At 36.8% G+C, this 17,703-nt stretch overlaps 2 protein-coding genes across 2 annotated transcripts; one reads left to right on the top strand and one right to left on the bottom strand.

Moving 5' to 3' along the window:
* Nucleotides 1-9,736: 9,736 nt before the first annotated feature.
* Nucleotides 9,737-12,463, top strand: LOC113296055 (serine/threonine-protein kinase Aurora-2). Its single transcript, XM_026544393.1, has 9 exons — nucleotides 9,737-9,875; nucleotides 10,410-10,526; nucleotides 10,810-10,956; nucleotides 11,067-11,162; nucleotides 11,295-11,390; nucleotides 11,477-11,573; nucleotides 11,669-11,786; nucleotides 11,867-11,939; nucleotides 12,076-12,463. Exons 1-9 carry the CDS (start codon nucleotides 9,819-9,821, stop codon nucleotides 12,175-12,177), a joined length of 903 nt encoding a protein of 300 aa, XP_026400178.1. The 5' UTR covers nucleotides 9,737-9,818; the 3' UTR covers nucleotides 12,178-12,463.
* Nucleotides 12,464-12,714: 251 nt separating this feature from the next.
* On the bottom strand, nucleotides 12,715-16,756 carry LOC113296054 (ATP-dependent 6-phosphofructokinase 3-like). The gene is made up of 13 exons (XM_026544392.1): nucleotides 16,328-16,756; nucleotides 16,099-16,145; nucleotides 15,957-15,996; nucleotides 15,800-15,862; nucleotides 15,562-15,699; nucleotides 15,281-15,439; nucleotides 15,116-15,169; nucleotides 14,852-14,920; nucleotides 14,616-14,745; nucleotides 14,168-14,433; nucleotides 13,998-14,046; nucleotides 13,740-13,894; nucleotides 12,715-13,152 (listed from the first exon to the last, which is right to left on the bottom strand). The coding sequence occupies exons 1-13, from the start codon at nucleotides 16,607-16,609 to the stop codon at nucleotides 12,928-12,930; spliced, it is 1,677 nt and encodes a 558-aa protein (XP_026400177.1). The 5' UTR covers nucleotides 16,610-16,756; the 3' UTR covers nucleotides 12,715-12,927.
* Nucleotides 16,757-17,703: the final 947 nt, after the last annotated feature.

Here is a 17,703-nt window from a genome sequence, read left to right on the forward strand (position 1 = left end):
GCAGATTATCGAACCATGATAACGCCGATCCCTTCAGGCTTGACGGGAAGTATCTGCAGAGTACGGCGTCGTTCTGACCCCATCTAGCTAAGACACGGTTGTAGTACCGAATATGTGCAGCAGGGTCGCTGGATCCATCATAGCATTCGAACGTTGGGACAGGGCATTTCAGTGGAATAGGGGTGTTGGCCAAGCGATGAGTTAAGGGCGTGGAGTTAGCTTCTCTCATGACCTCTTCTAACCTCCCCCCGCCTTGTTTATTTTTTAATTGCCTGATCTCGGCCATCATCTCATCTCGTAGCTCTTCCATGCGCGGTGGTGCCCTAAATTCTTCTGCTCGTTACCGTCTGACTCTCCATCGTCATAATCCGGGTCGGATACGCTACTTCCCCTGTCGCGTCTTCATTAGCCGCTATGACGACTCTACAGTCTCGGTTTGGCTCTGGTGCTTTGGATTTGCTTCATCAAGTTGTTGGCTGGTCTTCGTGCTTAGAGCAATCCGCTCCTTTAAATCTTGATTTTCTCTGGCCAACAGGGCTACGCATCTGCGTAAACCTGCTGGCTCTTCTTCAGTTCCTCAAGCTCAGCCATCAGTCGATGTGATTGGTTGGACCCCTGATTGGGAGTCCCAGCGCGTGCACTACGGCCATGGTGCCGCCTCCTCACGGTCTGCACTAAAGGTGGCAAGGTTCAGCTTCGGTTGCTGGCATTTCCAAATTGGGGTGAGTGCCCCTCTGCGGTGCTAGAGCCGCCGGTATGGTTTGATTTTGATCATTTGTTGGTGGCATTCCAAAAGTTGGAAGGTGCACGGGTTGGAATGTTCTGGATTCATCCACCCTTTCTCTTGGTTGATAAGTTGATTCATGGCGCAAGTTTGCTAGCCTCTGCAGCCTTCGGGACTACCGCAGCCGCACCGTACTTTGTCGCGCTGCTCTGAGAGCCGCGCTGCAACTGAATTAGCGTTCATAGGTGAAGTGATTTCCGCAGTATCTTGCCTTTGACTGGTCATTTTAGCTTTGTCTCCTTTCTGCTTGCTTCGGGTGATGACCGGGGTTGTCCTGGGTGTTTCTTTTGACAAAGCTTTGGATTTTCCTGCTTCCTGCGTCTTTTCCATCACGGTCCTTTTGTGACAATGAAATCTCGCGAAACTCGCCTTCTTTACTCACAATACGTTCTTTCTGCACAAGGAATTTCAAACAAAAAACGGGAATATCCGCGTGAATCGGGTTAGTTGGCGAAATATTCTTCCAGGAGAGGATTAATACACACGAGTTACAATACACGGGTTAAAGTTTTATTAAAGGAGATCCTTTAAATGCAAGTATAAACTACGAAAACCCCCCAGAGAGACGGGTTCGCACGAGATCTAAAGAAAATCGTAAATCCGGATTAAACAATAAATCTTATCGAAGATAAAGGTGGGTTTTTGAATACAATACAGTTAACAAATGATCTATACGGTCCGAGCTGATAAATCAGAGCATCATATGCCAATTTAAAATGAAATCACAGGACAAGATAAATCTTTTACCGGGACGAAGTCCCTGTTTCTAGCGCCAAATTGTGAACACACAAATCACGAAGGCATCCGAATGCTCACAACCAATCATCGTAATCTAGAGAGATATGTGATGATGATATCCTAGTGTTGATTCCTTGGCTCAAAACCTTCGGGTTTATCATAGCCTCATCTAACAACTCCATGCGAGGCGTTTGCGCACGGGATATAGGTAAAAACAAAGAAAGCAAAAGGTATAAGTAAAGATCCATGGGGTTAGACAAATATAAAGTGCTGAAATGTAAACAAGACCGAGGTTTACGTGGTTCAGCACTAAGGCCTACGTCCACGGGGTTTGTTGTTTTACTATATTCTTCACGGTTACACGAGTAGTCGAATGACTTTTGGGTTTACATGTTTCTCTCTTCTAAAGGATTAACTTACACTTGCAATCTCTCTCTCCTTCCCTTCCTGATTTCTCCGATCCCCCTTCCTCTTGGTGGAGAAGGGGTATTTATAAGGTTAGAATGTGGGACCCATCTCTGAAGGACGTTGAAACCTTATCTTCTTGTGTTCTTGCGTCTATCACGCAGAGGTCTGCGTTTGCCCCTTGATCCCGCAGATATATCCTCGCTCGTTCCACAGGTTGATCGACACGTACACTGCTCAGAGTGTTTAATGCGGGTAGTTGAGAGGTCTGCTCGTGTCAGACAAGTGTCTTCTTCTCCTGTAACGTCCGTGTCAGCTAACTTTCTCTCCACCGTTGATCTTAGCTTCTTTTGGGGATGAGATAAAGTAACTCCTTGGGGTTTATTCGGTGTTTCGCAGTGCATCATGTTTTGATGTCTTGGCCTGCATGCTTTCCACGTATCTTTTTATATACACGTGTCTGATAGTGAGATATATGTGTACACATCCGGAGAGATTTCAATGAAAGGTATGCGTAGACTTAGATGGGCAGTTCACAAAGACTTTGCTGATTTATGGGTGATTCGTACACCACTTTGTCGATGTTGGGCCTAGTTAGAAATTCGGGATCGACAGAAATTCGTGACGACAAACGTAAGAATATTATATGTATTCAGGTACTTCGGATTTGTTGAAAATGTCAACGAGTCGAAATTCGGTAATAGTTCGGAACGACATAAATACATGTATAATTCGTTTTGCTGAAATGAGTTCGGCACCCAAAACTCCACACATATTAAGTTATAAAAAAAATACCATTTAACATGTGATTCGGTGATTATGTTAAGAATTTTGGGATTTTATCGAATGATATATAAAATAAGTTCATAAGACACCACAAAGTTGTGTGGTTTACGGGTTGGGTATCCGAAAAGCTTGAACTGACAAGAGGTCAAGGGTTAGAAACTGGTCAAAAATGTTATTTATTTGTTGTAAAATATGGGCGAATTCATGGGCCGAATCATTCGAATTTGCGAAGTATTCGAGAATTGTTCGGGAAACCCATGCGCGAACCGGGTTCGTGATTGGAGTAGTTCGGCGGAACCATTCAGATTCGGACAGTTCGGAAATTTGTGAATCATTCGGGAATGATTCAACGAATTACTAACTAGGATCTTGGGTAGTTTGGAAGATGTTATCTTCCTACATTACCGTCTTGCAACTGACGATGTGATAATTTACCAAGGTATGCATAATGTGAATGAATGTAATTTGTGCATGTTTCCCAGCTGTAGCGAGACACAACCATATTTTTTTCTTACTTTTCCCTGTTTGGTATTTTTCTTACGTGTGACGGCTTGGTATTTCAATGTTTCTCGGCCGTGTATGAGGGTTACGACTTAGTATTTCCATGTTTCCCGGTCGTAAATCGGAACCTTCCCAGAAGTTTCCCAGCCGTTTTCAATGCGTTTCATCCACAAATTCATCGGTGATACATCTGTTCAGATTTTAGGCCAGGAAACATTGAAAAACCATCCCGTAACACATTTACGGCTGGCTAGCATTGAAGACGGCTGGGAAAGTTCTGGGAAGGTTCAGATTTACGGCCTGGAAACATGGAACTACCAAGCCGTAACCACCATACACGGCGGGGAAAAATTGAAATGCCAAGCCGTAAACCCCTAATATGGTCCAGAAGATTATATGTCTGGCCGTAATTCTCCAACTGCATTGAGTTAATGCGTTGAGTTTTTTGATGAATGACTATTTTTTTTCATTAATGCGTTTGGTCATTTTTTTCTATGAAATGACCCTTCTCCAACTAAGAATTTCTGCAAAAACACACTCCCTCTCTCTCTTATACACACACAATTGTTGCAAAAAAAGGAAGAAACATGGTTACTCCGTACACCACCGAAGAAGATATGGCAATTGTTAGAGCGACACTCACGGTGGGAAAGCATGACAAAAATCAAGGCATTAACGCGGGAGAAAGTGATGATTCTAAATGGAACCGTATATTTATGGTCTTTGTGGTCATAGATGGTAATCAAAATGGAAGATCGATGAACCAAATAAAAGATAGGTTCAAGGAGATTTACCTAGAAATGGAAGTTTTTAGGATGCAATTGGTACGGGTGAAGGCGATGAGTCCCGAAATATCCTTTTTCAATAGAGTGAGTATGCACAAATGTTTTCTAATCAAGTAAATTTTGAATAAAATACTAACTTTACTTTGATTTGTTTTTTAGGTCGCATGGGCTCTTTCCCATTACCAAGATATTCGTCGCAAAGAATTTGAGCATGAGAAATGTTATTGGATCACGAGAGACTTTATTGAGATTTGCAACCAACCTTGACTATTTAAGTGTATTACTCCATGTTTTATTTTTTGCATTTGGGTAATAATTATTGAATGTAACGTGTCCTAGCCAAAATATGTAACATTATTGATGAATGGAAAGTGAAAAATTTGATTGAATACGAAAACAAAATTTAGAAAATCAACCGTAGTAACGGCTGGGTTTACCAGCCTTAAGTAGCTGTAATTATGGGAATCGCAGTTAACGGCTAGAATATCCTGCCGTTACCTGTTAAATCCCTACCGAAAAACCAGCTTCCAAACTGATATCGGAATTACGGTTGGGAAACTATAGGAACCCAGCCGATATTGGGTTTACAGTTCGGTCGTGGTCCGTTATTCAAACCGTAAATTTGAATTTTCAGTTTCTATGGTCAAAATGGCTAGGTAGTTTTGCATTAAAAGCTGGACAAAAATGAGACAAGGATGTTTGATCTACGCCAATGTTTAGATCTTCGTTATGTTGTCTAACCGTCGCACATCTTCTAACAATCGCAGAATCTTCTTCATTGGTGTAAGGAGTCATCATAGTTTTTTTCTTCTTTTTTTGGATGGGAAAAAGATAGATGAGAATGAATATGAGAGATTATAACTAGGATTTTGGTGAGAAAGAGATGATAGAATGGTCTCCTTTTATATGGGTTAATGACATAACGGTTAATTCTTTTTGAAAACTAGCCGTTGAGAGTGTTCAGGCTTAGGTATCCCAGCCGTGTTTACCATTTACGGTTGGGTTTACAACAGTGATTGAGACACATGTGTCTCTGGATAAGTATTCGGCTAGGAGTTCATATTAATCCAGTCGTAAATTAGTATTATGGCCAGAAGTTCTTACTAACCCAGCCGTAAGTTTGTATTACGGACAAAAGTTCTTAGTTAACGAACCGTAAAGCTCTCTAACGGCTGGAACGACAACATTTTCCCAGCCATAATACGTAAAAATCTCAAACTTTTTCTTGTTCCTAAAGGATTTGAATCAATCAAAATTTCTAATGGAGGTTGATTACAAGGTGTTTTAAACTAGTTTCAGAATAAGTTTCATCAGTTTTTCTTCAGAGTTTTCAAAAAAGTTCATTAAAATTATCATTCTTCTTCTTTTAAATAAAAAACAAAAGATTTTCTTTTTATTCTCAAGAAATTAATCACTAAATTAGTATAATCCATTTAATAATCGTAATTAGTTTACTTAATCACCATAATTATCATTAATCAAATCAAGGGTATATTGGGTATTATATAAAATGGAGGATAAGGTGTTATCAAAACCATATTTCATGACCCACCTACATCCCCAATAATAGGATTCTTTCTAAAACCTTACTATCACTTTAGACCAAATACAAAATACTAAGAAATTCGTATTTCTCAACTTCAAGTTAACTATATTTTACGATCAAAAGATCCGATAAACATGAATTTTGCTAACTAAAAGAAACCCCTCATTCCCCAATTCTAGTGACACTATCATAAGAAAACAAATTTAGTACTTCTCTCACGGAATCACCTATCTCGGAAGTCTCATTTAAAACATTTTCATAAAGGTCATATTATAAAATTATTTTCTCAATTTCCTCCATCACATCAGACTTCGATCGGTAAACTTTAGAACTCGTATGAGATTAAGTATATAATATTTACTAGTAAATCCTTTTCTATTTTCAAGTAGAAGCAAGCACGGTGATAGACTATTTTCTAGTAAAACGGAGATAGATAACTTTTCTAGTAAAACGGAGATGGATACCTTTTATAGGTAAAAAAAAGACATGTAAAATTTACTGTGATTTCCATCTCACATAACATTCATTTGTTATCATATTTGCAACATTAACTTATACATGATGTTGCTAACATATCAGTTCCAACTTAAAACTGACCTTACGATGATTAGATCTCCACAACGGATATCTTAATTTGGACCATAATCTTAACCACCATTAAAATTAGTACAAAAGGAAAATCATGGGCCACGATGCCAAACATGGCTAGGAAAATATTGAGTCATGAGGAGATTCTTGGGCCACGACCCATTTCGGGCAGTTAGGTAAATATAAGACAGCGCAAATATTTGGTTACAGTGAAAAAAAAATGGAAATAGATGGTGAGATGTATGAAAGACTCATTCTGAATCACCATGCAAATTTTGTACGATGGTTCCATATAAACCATGTCGAAAAAAACAACACAAAAACTACCCTCTCACACACGAGGGTTGGTCCCTCCCCATTGGAAGTCGGGTGCTATTTTGGGTCTCACTGCAGAGAATTTTTGGGTTTCCGTGTAGTTATAGAGATTTTTTAAATTTTGTATGACATTATAATAAATTATGTGATTATCACTTTATTTTTGACGATGATATGTCGTAACTAGGCTGTCAACCTTACCGTTGTCTTAATGAAATTTGAATTTATTATTCTTTTCTATTTTTTGCTTAATTTATTCAACCTTTATTGAAACATCCTTCATAGTCTATCAAAAAAGAGTAAAATTTTACTATTTCTCTAACAACCGAACGATTTTTCAGCAAATGAACAACATACTTATTTAAACATTAAATAAAATCAGAATATTAATTTTCAATTTCCTCCGTCATCCTAGATTTCAATCTCTAAACTTTATACTCACAATACGAGATGGGGCGAATAATATTTACTATAAATTAATTTCTAAGTAGAAGCAAATGTGAACGACTTTCAAAGGTAAAAAGCTGCGCAAAGTATACTCACTTTATGAGAAGGGAGATAACTTTTAAAGATAAACGACATGCAAATTTTATTGTAACTTTTTTAAAGCAATTTATTATGATTGTTCTCACATATCACTTGTTGCCATAACCAAAATACGTGTATTGTTAAGATCGAAATTACGAAGGTTCCAGAATTCCACCAAATTTGAATTTCCATTAAAACAGATAATATTACATGATTACATCCGCGCATCAGAAATTTAATTATTTTGATCATAATTCTAACCATTAAAATTTCAACACAAAATGAATAACTTAGGTCCCACAATACTAAGTGGGGTCCCATAATATTTATTTCTCCTTTCTGAAGTAATCTTTAGCTCCCGTACATTTTGGGATCCTAAAACTCGAACCATTGTCGACCACCAGATTCGCTGGTATGCTCTATTCACCCTAACCCACAAGCACAAAATCTTAGTGCGGAATATATTTGTAAATTTTTCCAATTACTTTTTTTTCTTTCTCTTCCAAAGAAAGTCATCAACGACCTCCATTATTGGATTTGAACCAACGACTCTTGTCCTATGAAAGCAATACTCTAACCGCTCTGTTAAGTAGATCCTTACTATACCAAGTAACCAATTCAATTTTTAGATGAGCTTCTCCCAGTTATGCATGGTAATAGAATATGAGGGCCTTTTAATGGATTCATCAAAACAATTCTTATAGCCATTTTTCGTTGGTTTTCTTTATTATGTTGGTGATTATTCTTATGGATTAGTGAAATAACTGTGGTTTGATAGATAATAAATAGTCCCCTTCATTGGTCCTTTGGCTGAGTCACGAATATTCCAATTTATTTGTACTTTATCTTACCTGCCTTGGGTCCTAGTCGGAGCATTTTATAATTATACTACTATAAATATATAAAAGAGCTTTTTTTTGATAAACGAAAATTTTATAAAACTAACCGAAAGAAACTACATTGTTTTGATTACATAGAATACCCGACCAATTTTCCTTTCCAAATTTATCCCAACATCTAGAGTCGACATGCATATGCATGTCCGTTGAGGAATTTAGCTTGATTATCCACTAGACTGATGAGGAATATAAGAACTTATATTACATAATATGTAATAAATTTTTTTATATCTCTTTTCTATATTTATGTGAATGTTTTGACAATATCGTAGACCTATTTTTGAGTCCCCAAGTAAATTTTAGATTGCATGACAGATTTCGAGTCACAACGGTAAAACTTGTGATTCTTGCGGGCTCATTTTTCGTATGAAGTTAGGTCTCTATGAATATGCCATAAGAAAATAGATCCAAATTTATTGCCGTTTGAGTTTTATAAGAAAATTATATTGAAATGTCAACAGAAATCTTTTTAATCATGTCAATGAATCTTTCTCCATGATTTACAATTAGATGATACGAGGTAATTTTAGTTCACCTGGTAAACTCTTGGCTACAATTAAAATTTTGGATCATTGGCGCTATGGATGTCACGGAAAACACACTAGATTAGATAAGGATTTCAAGTCACATTTTTGGGGAACTATGCAAATTTTATATCACATTGCAGTATTGCACTATATTGCTATTAACCTCGGTTAAGCATTATCAAAAATGTTGAAATGCAAGATGAATTATTCAATTTCCTCCATCACCTCATACTTCAATTGTTAAACTCTAAAATCGGTATGAAATTGAGCATATGATTATTACAGCGGATTATTCTCAACAAGAACTGACTGTGGATGACTTTTGGAGGTAAAAAGTAGAGAAAAATATAAGCATATCAGAAGGGGGAGAACTTTCATAAGTTACAAAAAGAAAAAAATGCAAATTTTACTGTGGTTTTGGTCTCACATGCCATTCATTCGTTGTCATAACCAAAAATACATGCATCTCATGTCAAGATTCCTCCATGTTCCAGGACCGACAAAAATTTGAATCTCAGCATTAGTGACACTATCAACAAGAGTAAAATTTTTACTATTTCTTTGGCGAAGAATGATTGCTCATAAAATTAAAAACATTCTTATTTAAAATCTTCCAACCTCTTTAGGAAACACACAATCAACTAATTAAAGATTCACTCCTATCTCTTAATCACTTTCACTAATAATTTAGTTACAAGGCATTCCAAAAATCACGAAATTTACCTAGAAAGATAATTTCTATCCCGTTTTAGCGACATGATGAAAGGAAAAAAAATTCTGAATTCCTCACAATGCATCATCCCATTCTATAAAAACCCATTGAAATCTTACCGAAAATTAGAATTTGAAAATTAATTTTTCAATTTCCTCCACCACCTCATACTTCAATCTTTAAACTTTAAACTCAGCACGGGACTAAGTATACAATAATTATTGCAATTTATTTGCTACAAGAAGTAAGAATCTAATCGTGGATGACTTTTAGAGGTAAAAATTCCGACAAAATATACTTATCAAGAGGGAGATAATTTTTATAGGTAAAAAAAACATGCAAATTCTACTATGAGTTTGGTCTCACATAACATTCACTTATTGTCATAACAAAACTTTACATGTATCTTAGGTGAAGATTCTTCAAGGTTCCAAGACCAGACTAAAATTAAATCTCTACAACGGTAATCATACTTTGATCAAAGTGGGTCCCACAACGTTTTTGAAAGTGGTCTCTGGCGTGGCTCCTCATGTTAAGGGGGGATCCACGTGGTTACTAAATTCCGACCGTTGTAATTAACCCTTTTTCATTCAAAATAACAACTCTCTCAATTTCTCATTCATTCCCAATTTTTCCACTCTTCGCATCTCTCGTCTCTCTCTCTTTTCAAACCCAGTCTCTCTTTCTCTCATATCTCCACGGGAATGGCGACGGAAACCCTAGCAGGAGCAGGAGCAGCAGGAGGAGATACTAATAACAAGGTAATCACAGATTCTTTTTCAACGTTTTTTTAGGGATTTTTCGTCGATTTAAGGGTTTTTTCTCGTCTCTTTTCTGGAAATCTAGGGTTTAAAGTTTTGAGCGCAGGAGAATGTTCTAATTTGTCTCTTTGATGCCTTTTGTTATCTGCATCTTGGTTGTAGATCAGTGAAAAATTATGAGAGGAAAGGTAATTTAGTTAGGGGATCGTGTTATATGAACCCGATCTAGGTTGAATTTGAGAGTTTATGAGATTGGAAATGAAATATAAATGGTTTTTTGAGATTAGGTTGAAATTTGGGGGGATTTTTGGTTTTTGATTGGTTTTGGTTTTTGATTGAGTTAGAATTAGGTTGAAATTAGGGATTTCTCGTATCTGATTTGGTTTGGATTGGGTTGAAATTTTGGGGGATTTTTTGTTTCTAATTGAGACATTGAGTGAGAATTAGGTTGAATTTCTTGTTTCTGATATGTTTTGAAATGGATTGGAAATTTGGGATTTGTTGTTTTTTAATTTGTTGGTTGTAAATTAGCAGGTTTCTTCAGAAAATTGTGCCGAGGAGAAACTAAGGTGGACATTGAGTGATTTCGACATTGGGAAGCCTCTTGGAAGAGGAAAATTTGGCCATGTGTACCTGGCCAGAGAAAAGAAGGTACCTAACGATTTCTGTTCTCTGTCAATGGTTTCAGTTTGTGTATTTGAAGCTTTTCACTCCAATGCATCAGTTACCTTATCTTTATTGGTTCTAGCCTTCTGGGGTAGGGGTTATTGTAGATTTCGAGCATTGAAACAATTTTTGATGATTCTGTGATTTGTAAGCAATCTGATGTTACATCAATTTGACCGATTATTCTGGAAATTTGTTGATTTGTTATTAGCTGAAGGTACTTATTTGACACAGACTCATTCTGTTTGACTAATATTCTTTTAATCAGAGTAACCACATTGTGGCTTTAAAAGTTTTGTTCAAGAGCCAGCTCAAACAATCTCAGGTTGAGCATCAACTTCGCAGGGAAGTTGAGATTCAGAGCCATTTAAGAAACCCAAACATTCTAAGGCTCTATGGATACTTCTACGATCAGGTACTGATATTTGTTGCTTTGCAACTTTATTCACTTAGGACAACCGATGTACTTGGATTTAAGCTGTTGATATTGATCCAATCCGTTGTAATTTTATTTGGTTATTGCAGACTCGGGTTTATCTGATCTTGGAATATGCTGCAAAAGGTGAACTCTATAAGGAACTGCAGAAATGCAAATACTTCAGTGAAAAACGAGCTGCCACGGTGAGGTTTTTCTACACACATTAGTCACCACTTACTGTTGGTTTAAATTTTTCATGTCTAAGTGTTGTTTTAATTCGAACTTCTGTTCCTTTGAGTTTGTGGAAAGCTGAGATTATTTTTCTCTTTCAACAGTACGTTGCATCGTTGGCACGGGCCCTGATCTACTGTCATGGAAAGCATGTAATACACAGAGATATCAAGCCAGAGAATCTTTTGATTGGTGCTCAGGTTGCTATTATACCTTAAATGATTTTTTGCAGTTGGTCGACGCAGTGCCCATGTACTAATCCTGTATGTGTTAAATTTCTCTACAGGGTGAATTGAAAATTGCTGATTTTGGTTGGTCTGTTCATACCTTTAACCGTAGGCGGACCATGTGTGGCACATTGGATTATCTGCCACCTGAAATGGGTATGTATTCAAGATTGTTTGTGAACAATGTAAACTTTTATCAAGAATATTGTATAATGAATTAAATCCAAGTCTAACTGCTAGTTGTTTTACAGTGGAAAGCGTAGAGCACGATGCCAGTGTGGACATTTGGAGCTTAGGTGTCTTGTGTTATGAGTTCTTGTATGGGATGCCTCCATTTGAAGCAAAAGAGCATTCTGATACATACAGAAGGTAATTTAAAGGTTCCTGGTGATTAATGTGGTTTATTTCATGGTAATGGTGTAAATGATATAATATAATCCATTTTGCAGGATTGTCAAAGTTGATTTGAAGTTTCCTCCAAAACCAATTGTCTCTGCATCTGCCAAGGATCTTATCAGCCAGGTGAAATCTCGTTTTCTCTTGTTTCTTGTTTTCTTTTTCTCAACTGAACTGGACCGGATTGAATTTCACTTGCCTCAGCATATTACAGATGTTTTTAGAATTAAATCTTATGTTGTTCTTTCTTGAATGTTTGTAGATGCTCGTGAAAGACTCTTCACTTCGTCTTCCACTTCACAAGCTTCTTGAGCACCCATGGATTGTACAGAACGCTGATCCTTCAGGAATCTACCGAGGTTGACCTTTTGAGCTGGAAATCGTGTCTGTCCATTGGTTTCTATATAGTAATTACTCTTTACATATAGGCAGAATTCACATTCTTGTTGTAATAGCGTTTTAACACTGTCATTTAAGTTCCAAATTTGGATATCGATGTTGTCTTCCTTGCTGGTAAAATAACAAGTGTAATGAAGTAGTTTTCTCTTGTATAATTTTATTACTTTGGGAAATCATTGTGGTTAGTTTATGCATTTCAACTGAGCACTCTGTATTAACTCATGGAAGATACTGGATATGTTTACAAATTACAAACTTTTGTCGGAAAAAAGGGCATCGACACAACAGTGTAGTTTCTTTTGTGTTATTTACCTGTACAGTTCTGCTCGTAGAAGAGGTATAGTTCATAAATCTAATTCTGTGACTCAAGTCGGCGAGAAGAATAGACACGGTGAAACTGCACTATGAGTCTGAACCTGGTGACTGTGAGAAAGAAAGCTCATTACACACTCATTTCAGGTAGAAAATGAAGAAAAAAAAGTAGACAGATGCAGTCTAAAGATACTTGTAATTTCCAAAAACAAATTGCAAATGCTGAGTGATAAAAAAGCACTGAAATCTATTGCCTGTATAGGCTTGATATAACTTAAGGCAAAGAAAACTCAAGTACAGCTTATCTTCTACAGGATAAAAGTTTCTCCGCATAAGTAAAAGGGAGTTGCTTATTCTAGAGGACTGCAATGTTTAAAATACAACCATTTCATGTCCTCAGAGACTACACAATACTGTTCAGGGAAATTGGGTTGAATTTAAGAGAACCTCCATTCTGCAGACCATTGGGCAGGTTATTCTTTGTTGTAGTTGCTGGTTCTTGTTTCTCGTCCTCCTTTTCCTCTACAATATCATTGAGGCTTGAGAAACTTGGCTGGTGGGTTGATGACAAAAGCCTAGCCCACATTCTGTCGGTTATTACGACGTTGTTTTGTTTTTCAGTTACACGCTGCAAATTCACCAGGCAATGGATTACACAAGTTGGTCTAAAAGAGAGAAGATAGAAATCATGCACAAGTAATATGAGAAAGCAAAAAAAGAAAATCTAATAACTTTAAAAATTGCTATCTACTAGGTTAGTTTTCTGCACATGAAAAAAGTTGTGTACACCTCGTTGAGAAGTCATGCAAATCTTACCTGTGAAACTATATGGAGGAAGTAGGCTCACCCACATCACTCACTTTTAGAAAACATTATGACTTTAAATGAAAAGTAAAGATAGTCACAAGAAGGAGATGATTGGTAGATAGGGCTATAATTTTTTCTTCTTATTATTAAACACGTGTTCTCAATTTCAGATGTTTAAAGTTGGATGCTGGAAGAATCCACATCATAAGACCTCGCCTACTGTGGGCTAAAATGAAAAAGGTATTCGACATCTCATAAACCACTTCTAACTTCCATTTTTAGGCCAATATGCGACTATACCAGATAGTTTGTGTTGTTTAAAAACACGACGATAGATTCAAAATTGAACTACACCTACGGTTAGTAGGTAAAATCAGAAGTTAGTTCTTAAGTTTTAGAACAACTCACATAAAATGGAATATATGCATGTCTCCCGTTGACAGGTCCGACAATGAAGCCTGTGTACCCTGCCATTGCTCCATGAACAGCACTTTGAGCAAGAAGTGTGCAGTAGACATTGTCTGAGGCATTACTAGGAACAGCACGGATCATATAAGTAGGATCTGCAAGACAACATTCATCACTCAATCAGGTCAGGATCAGTGACTCTGCTGCAAATCAAATCCTGTGAAAAGAAAATGGGACTTCCGATTCTCTGTCACCAACCTATATATTTGAGATTTATGACCATCTTATGTCTTCTTTTGAAGTGATCCTGTAAGATAAAAGAATCAAATACAATCAGCTTATGCCTATTTTGAAGGTGACTCAACATTTGAGTCTGAGAACCATACTAACAGCTTATGGCTGCATAAAAGGACGCCCAAGTAGTGTACCTTTATTCTCTGAGATATCCAAAGTCCAACATCCTGGAGTAACTTGTTTCCTGAAGCATCTTGTTGGTCCATCGAGCGCATGCTTTCAGTAAGCATCTCTTGTCCTGCACCTTCAGCTATCACAATAACCATGTGTCCATTTTCTTTTAGCCGTTTTTCCATGTATTCAAAAAGGCCCCCTGGTCCTTCGAGATAAAAGGGTGATTCAGGAATCAAGCAACAATCCACATCTCGGCTGGCAAGAGTAGCGTACATCGCAATGAACCCTGGAATAGTAAATCATCGGATGAAGAACACAGCGGAACTCAATTAGGCTACTTTGTAATTCAGTGGAGAATCTTCTTTTCTGTTTTCGGGGGAGGGATATGATCTCGTCATATCCAACAGAACTTATAGTTTATAACGTCTTTTGGCGAAAGTAAGGACTAGCGAAGGAAATGAAGCTTACCACTGTGACGACCCATTAACTTCACTAGACCTACACCATTCTCAATACTTTCGGATTCAACATGTGCAGCATTAATGGCACGCTGAGCCTCTTCGACAGCAGTGTCAAAACCAAATGATCTGTCAATTATCTGAACTCACATGTTTAACAGTCAAAACACGCAATAGTTTCAGACACTAATAGTGCCAGCTGAAAGTCTGTAAAAGAAAGAAATGAAGTGCCAACATTGTGATTACCGCAATATCATTATCAATCGTCTTTGGGATCCCAACAACTGCAACTTTGAGACCTCGTCTTTTGATTTCCTACATGATGGCAAATTAGATTATCCGTGAAAACAGTTAAAGATGATATAGGGATGTCCTTCAACATTTGAGGAACATTATATTGGCTAGATACTTCAGGTAAATTGGTCAAATGTGACGAATGGAATACTCAGCATAAACACATATGTTGGATGCAGACTAGTATCCTTTCAACCCAAATTTTAAAAAGTGTACCTCATAAATCACCGACGCTCCTTTCTGGGTTCCATCTCCTCCTATGATGTACACCTAAAAAAATACGTTTCTAGTTTAAACCAAGGAGTAATATGAAGAAAAAAGTTTTACACTACTGAAATAACAGCTTTGATATGAAAAAAATACACATTGGTATCCCTGTACCTGGTTAATTCCCCGGTCTTGAATGCTGTCCACTATCTTTGAAGTATCATGGCCACCTCTTGATGTCCCCAGAATAGTCCCACCACGTTTGTGGATGTCATTTACAACCTTTGGTGTTAATGGAACTGTATTTCGAGCATAGAAACCCCTGTATCCACCCTACATTAACCAATTCCCTTGTCGATTGGTGATACTAAACAAATCATGCACATACAAAGAATTCTGCACTAAAGATTCATAAATTCCTCCATTCCAATTAAGAAATAATGCCATATCCTTACCTCAATTCCTAATATTCTTGTGGCACCATACATATGGTAAAGACCACAAACAATCTCCCGAATCACTGTGTTAAGTCCAGGGCATAATCCACCACATGTTACGATACAGGCGTGCACTTCATCGGATTCAAAGTACACCTAATTAAACACATACCCAATTAATACCATTAACAAATTGTATTTTTGAACAACTTCTCATCACCATTTCCAATTCAATACAACAATAATGATGGTTAACCTTTTCCCGTGGTCCAGCACGCCGAAAATGTATCCCTCTTTCACTAGTCCTTGTTTGAACAGTCTAAATCAACACACAAAATTAACAAATTAGATTAAATCTTATACAAAAATCAAAACCACAATAATTAGTTGAGGGTTTTCTTATCCAAATTCACCTGTTGAGCTACAGTGTCATCAACATCAACAAAATACTGCCTGAAAATTTACCAAAATAATAAAAAAATCTGAAATCAGTACTCATCCAAAATTGCAGAAACAAAATCTTCTAACAAAATATGAGAATTATACACTACTTACTTGACTACTGCATAAGCAGGATTGTCCTGCAATGGATTTGGGTAAGTCTGAAACAAAATAAAATTAAAAAGATATTGATTAATTAAACTAATTAAATACTAAAAAAAAGTATATACATAGAACAAAATTTGAATCAAAACACTCATAATCAGAATCAGAATCAAACAATTGAATAAAAGTCAAAGGTCAAAATTGAGTCAAGATACAGCAGAGAGATAAAAAAACATACACGAAGATCATCATCAGCGGAGATATAATCAGTGAAATGAGGAACATCCTCAAGGACATAACCACCATCGCCTTTGACAATCTTTGGCTGAAACTTACTCGCTGTCAAATTCTTCGATGACAATGATCTACTATTAAACGACGGATACATATTTTCAGAAGACAACGCAGAGGATGAACCAACAGTAAAAGAATTCTTAGAAGTTGGGCTTGAAGAAGAAGAAAAAGCAACAGGATCAGAATTTGTATTTGTAGATGATGCTTTTTTAGTAATCAAATCCATTCAAAAAAAAAACTCCACCAAAATTGAACTTGATTTCGAGGAAATTGAAGTGAGAATCGACATATTTGTAAATCAAAAAAAAGGTATTTTGAAATTCACGGGGATGTTTGACAAAATTTTCTTTCGTTTTCAGTTTTGTTTTTCTGATTTTTTTCTTATATTGGCGGAGAAGAAAGGATGGAGGGGAAATGAGTTTTATAGTTGCGGGAGTATTATTGTTAACTGACAACTTATATTAGTTGTCTGCCATGTGTACGTAATTTGGTGAACAAGTTAAGCGGTTTGCTCTAGATTTTAGGGTAGTCAAACTCTCAGGTAATTTAGATTTTACCTTGAGAGTGATTTTCTATACCAAAATAACGTGTATATATATGGTAATTTCTTGCTTTCTACTCCCCTTTTTTAAGTTGTGTTTTTTAAAGGCTTAAAGCCCAAAAGTTATAAGAAGAAGTTTACCACCTACAAACCCAAGTAACTAGAAGACAAAGAAAACATTCTTGGTCTTGGTTCGGATGAATTTGAGCGGTGCTAAGAGTTTCGAGCGGAGGTTGTTTGTATGGTACCACCAGCAAACGACTCAGAGGTAGAAATTTACCCAATCAAGCAGGGAATCCAGGACTGATAAAGAGTACAAATGATTTGTGCACGTGAACTTGGTTAAAGTGATGTATATTGATGTAGTGATAAGAAGTTAAAGACGGAGAAAATTCTATGGTTTTTCGGCTTTAGCTTCCGACTTGCAAGTTGCAAGCTTGTAAATTGTAGTGTAGATATTGATTTGTTGGACTGGATTCATGTATTGTTGTCACTTTGTAAACTTAAATGGACAATATTGATTTACAAGGGATAAAGTGAAGGAGTTATGTTTTTGAACAACATCAAAGTCATAGTTGTCCAAAACACCCCCCAAAAAAAAGGTCACAGAGGGTACGAGAATAGCATCCAAGTCATAGATGTACCCCACACCTTAGAGTAATTCTAGTCATGAGTTTCTAAATTCTCATCCCATGTATGGCTTTTTTAGCTTAGCAATTTCGTATGTGATGCAGTGGGAGACAAAACAACGTAGTTAATATCACTGTTGTAGCAGAAAC

The sequence above is a fragment of the Papaver somniferum genome, chromosome 7 (assembly GCF_003573695.1).
Source record: "Papaver somniferum cultivar HN1 chromosome 7, ASM357369v1, whole genome shotgun sequence".
NCBI classification, from domain to species: Eukaryota; Viridiplantae; Streptophyta; class Magnoliopsida; order Ranunculales; family Papaveraceae; genus Papaver; species Papaver somniferum.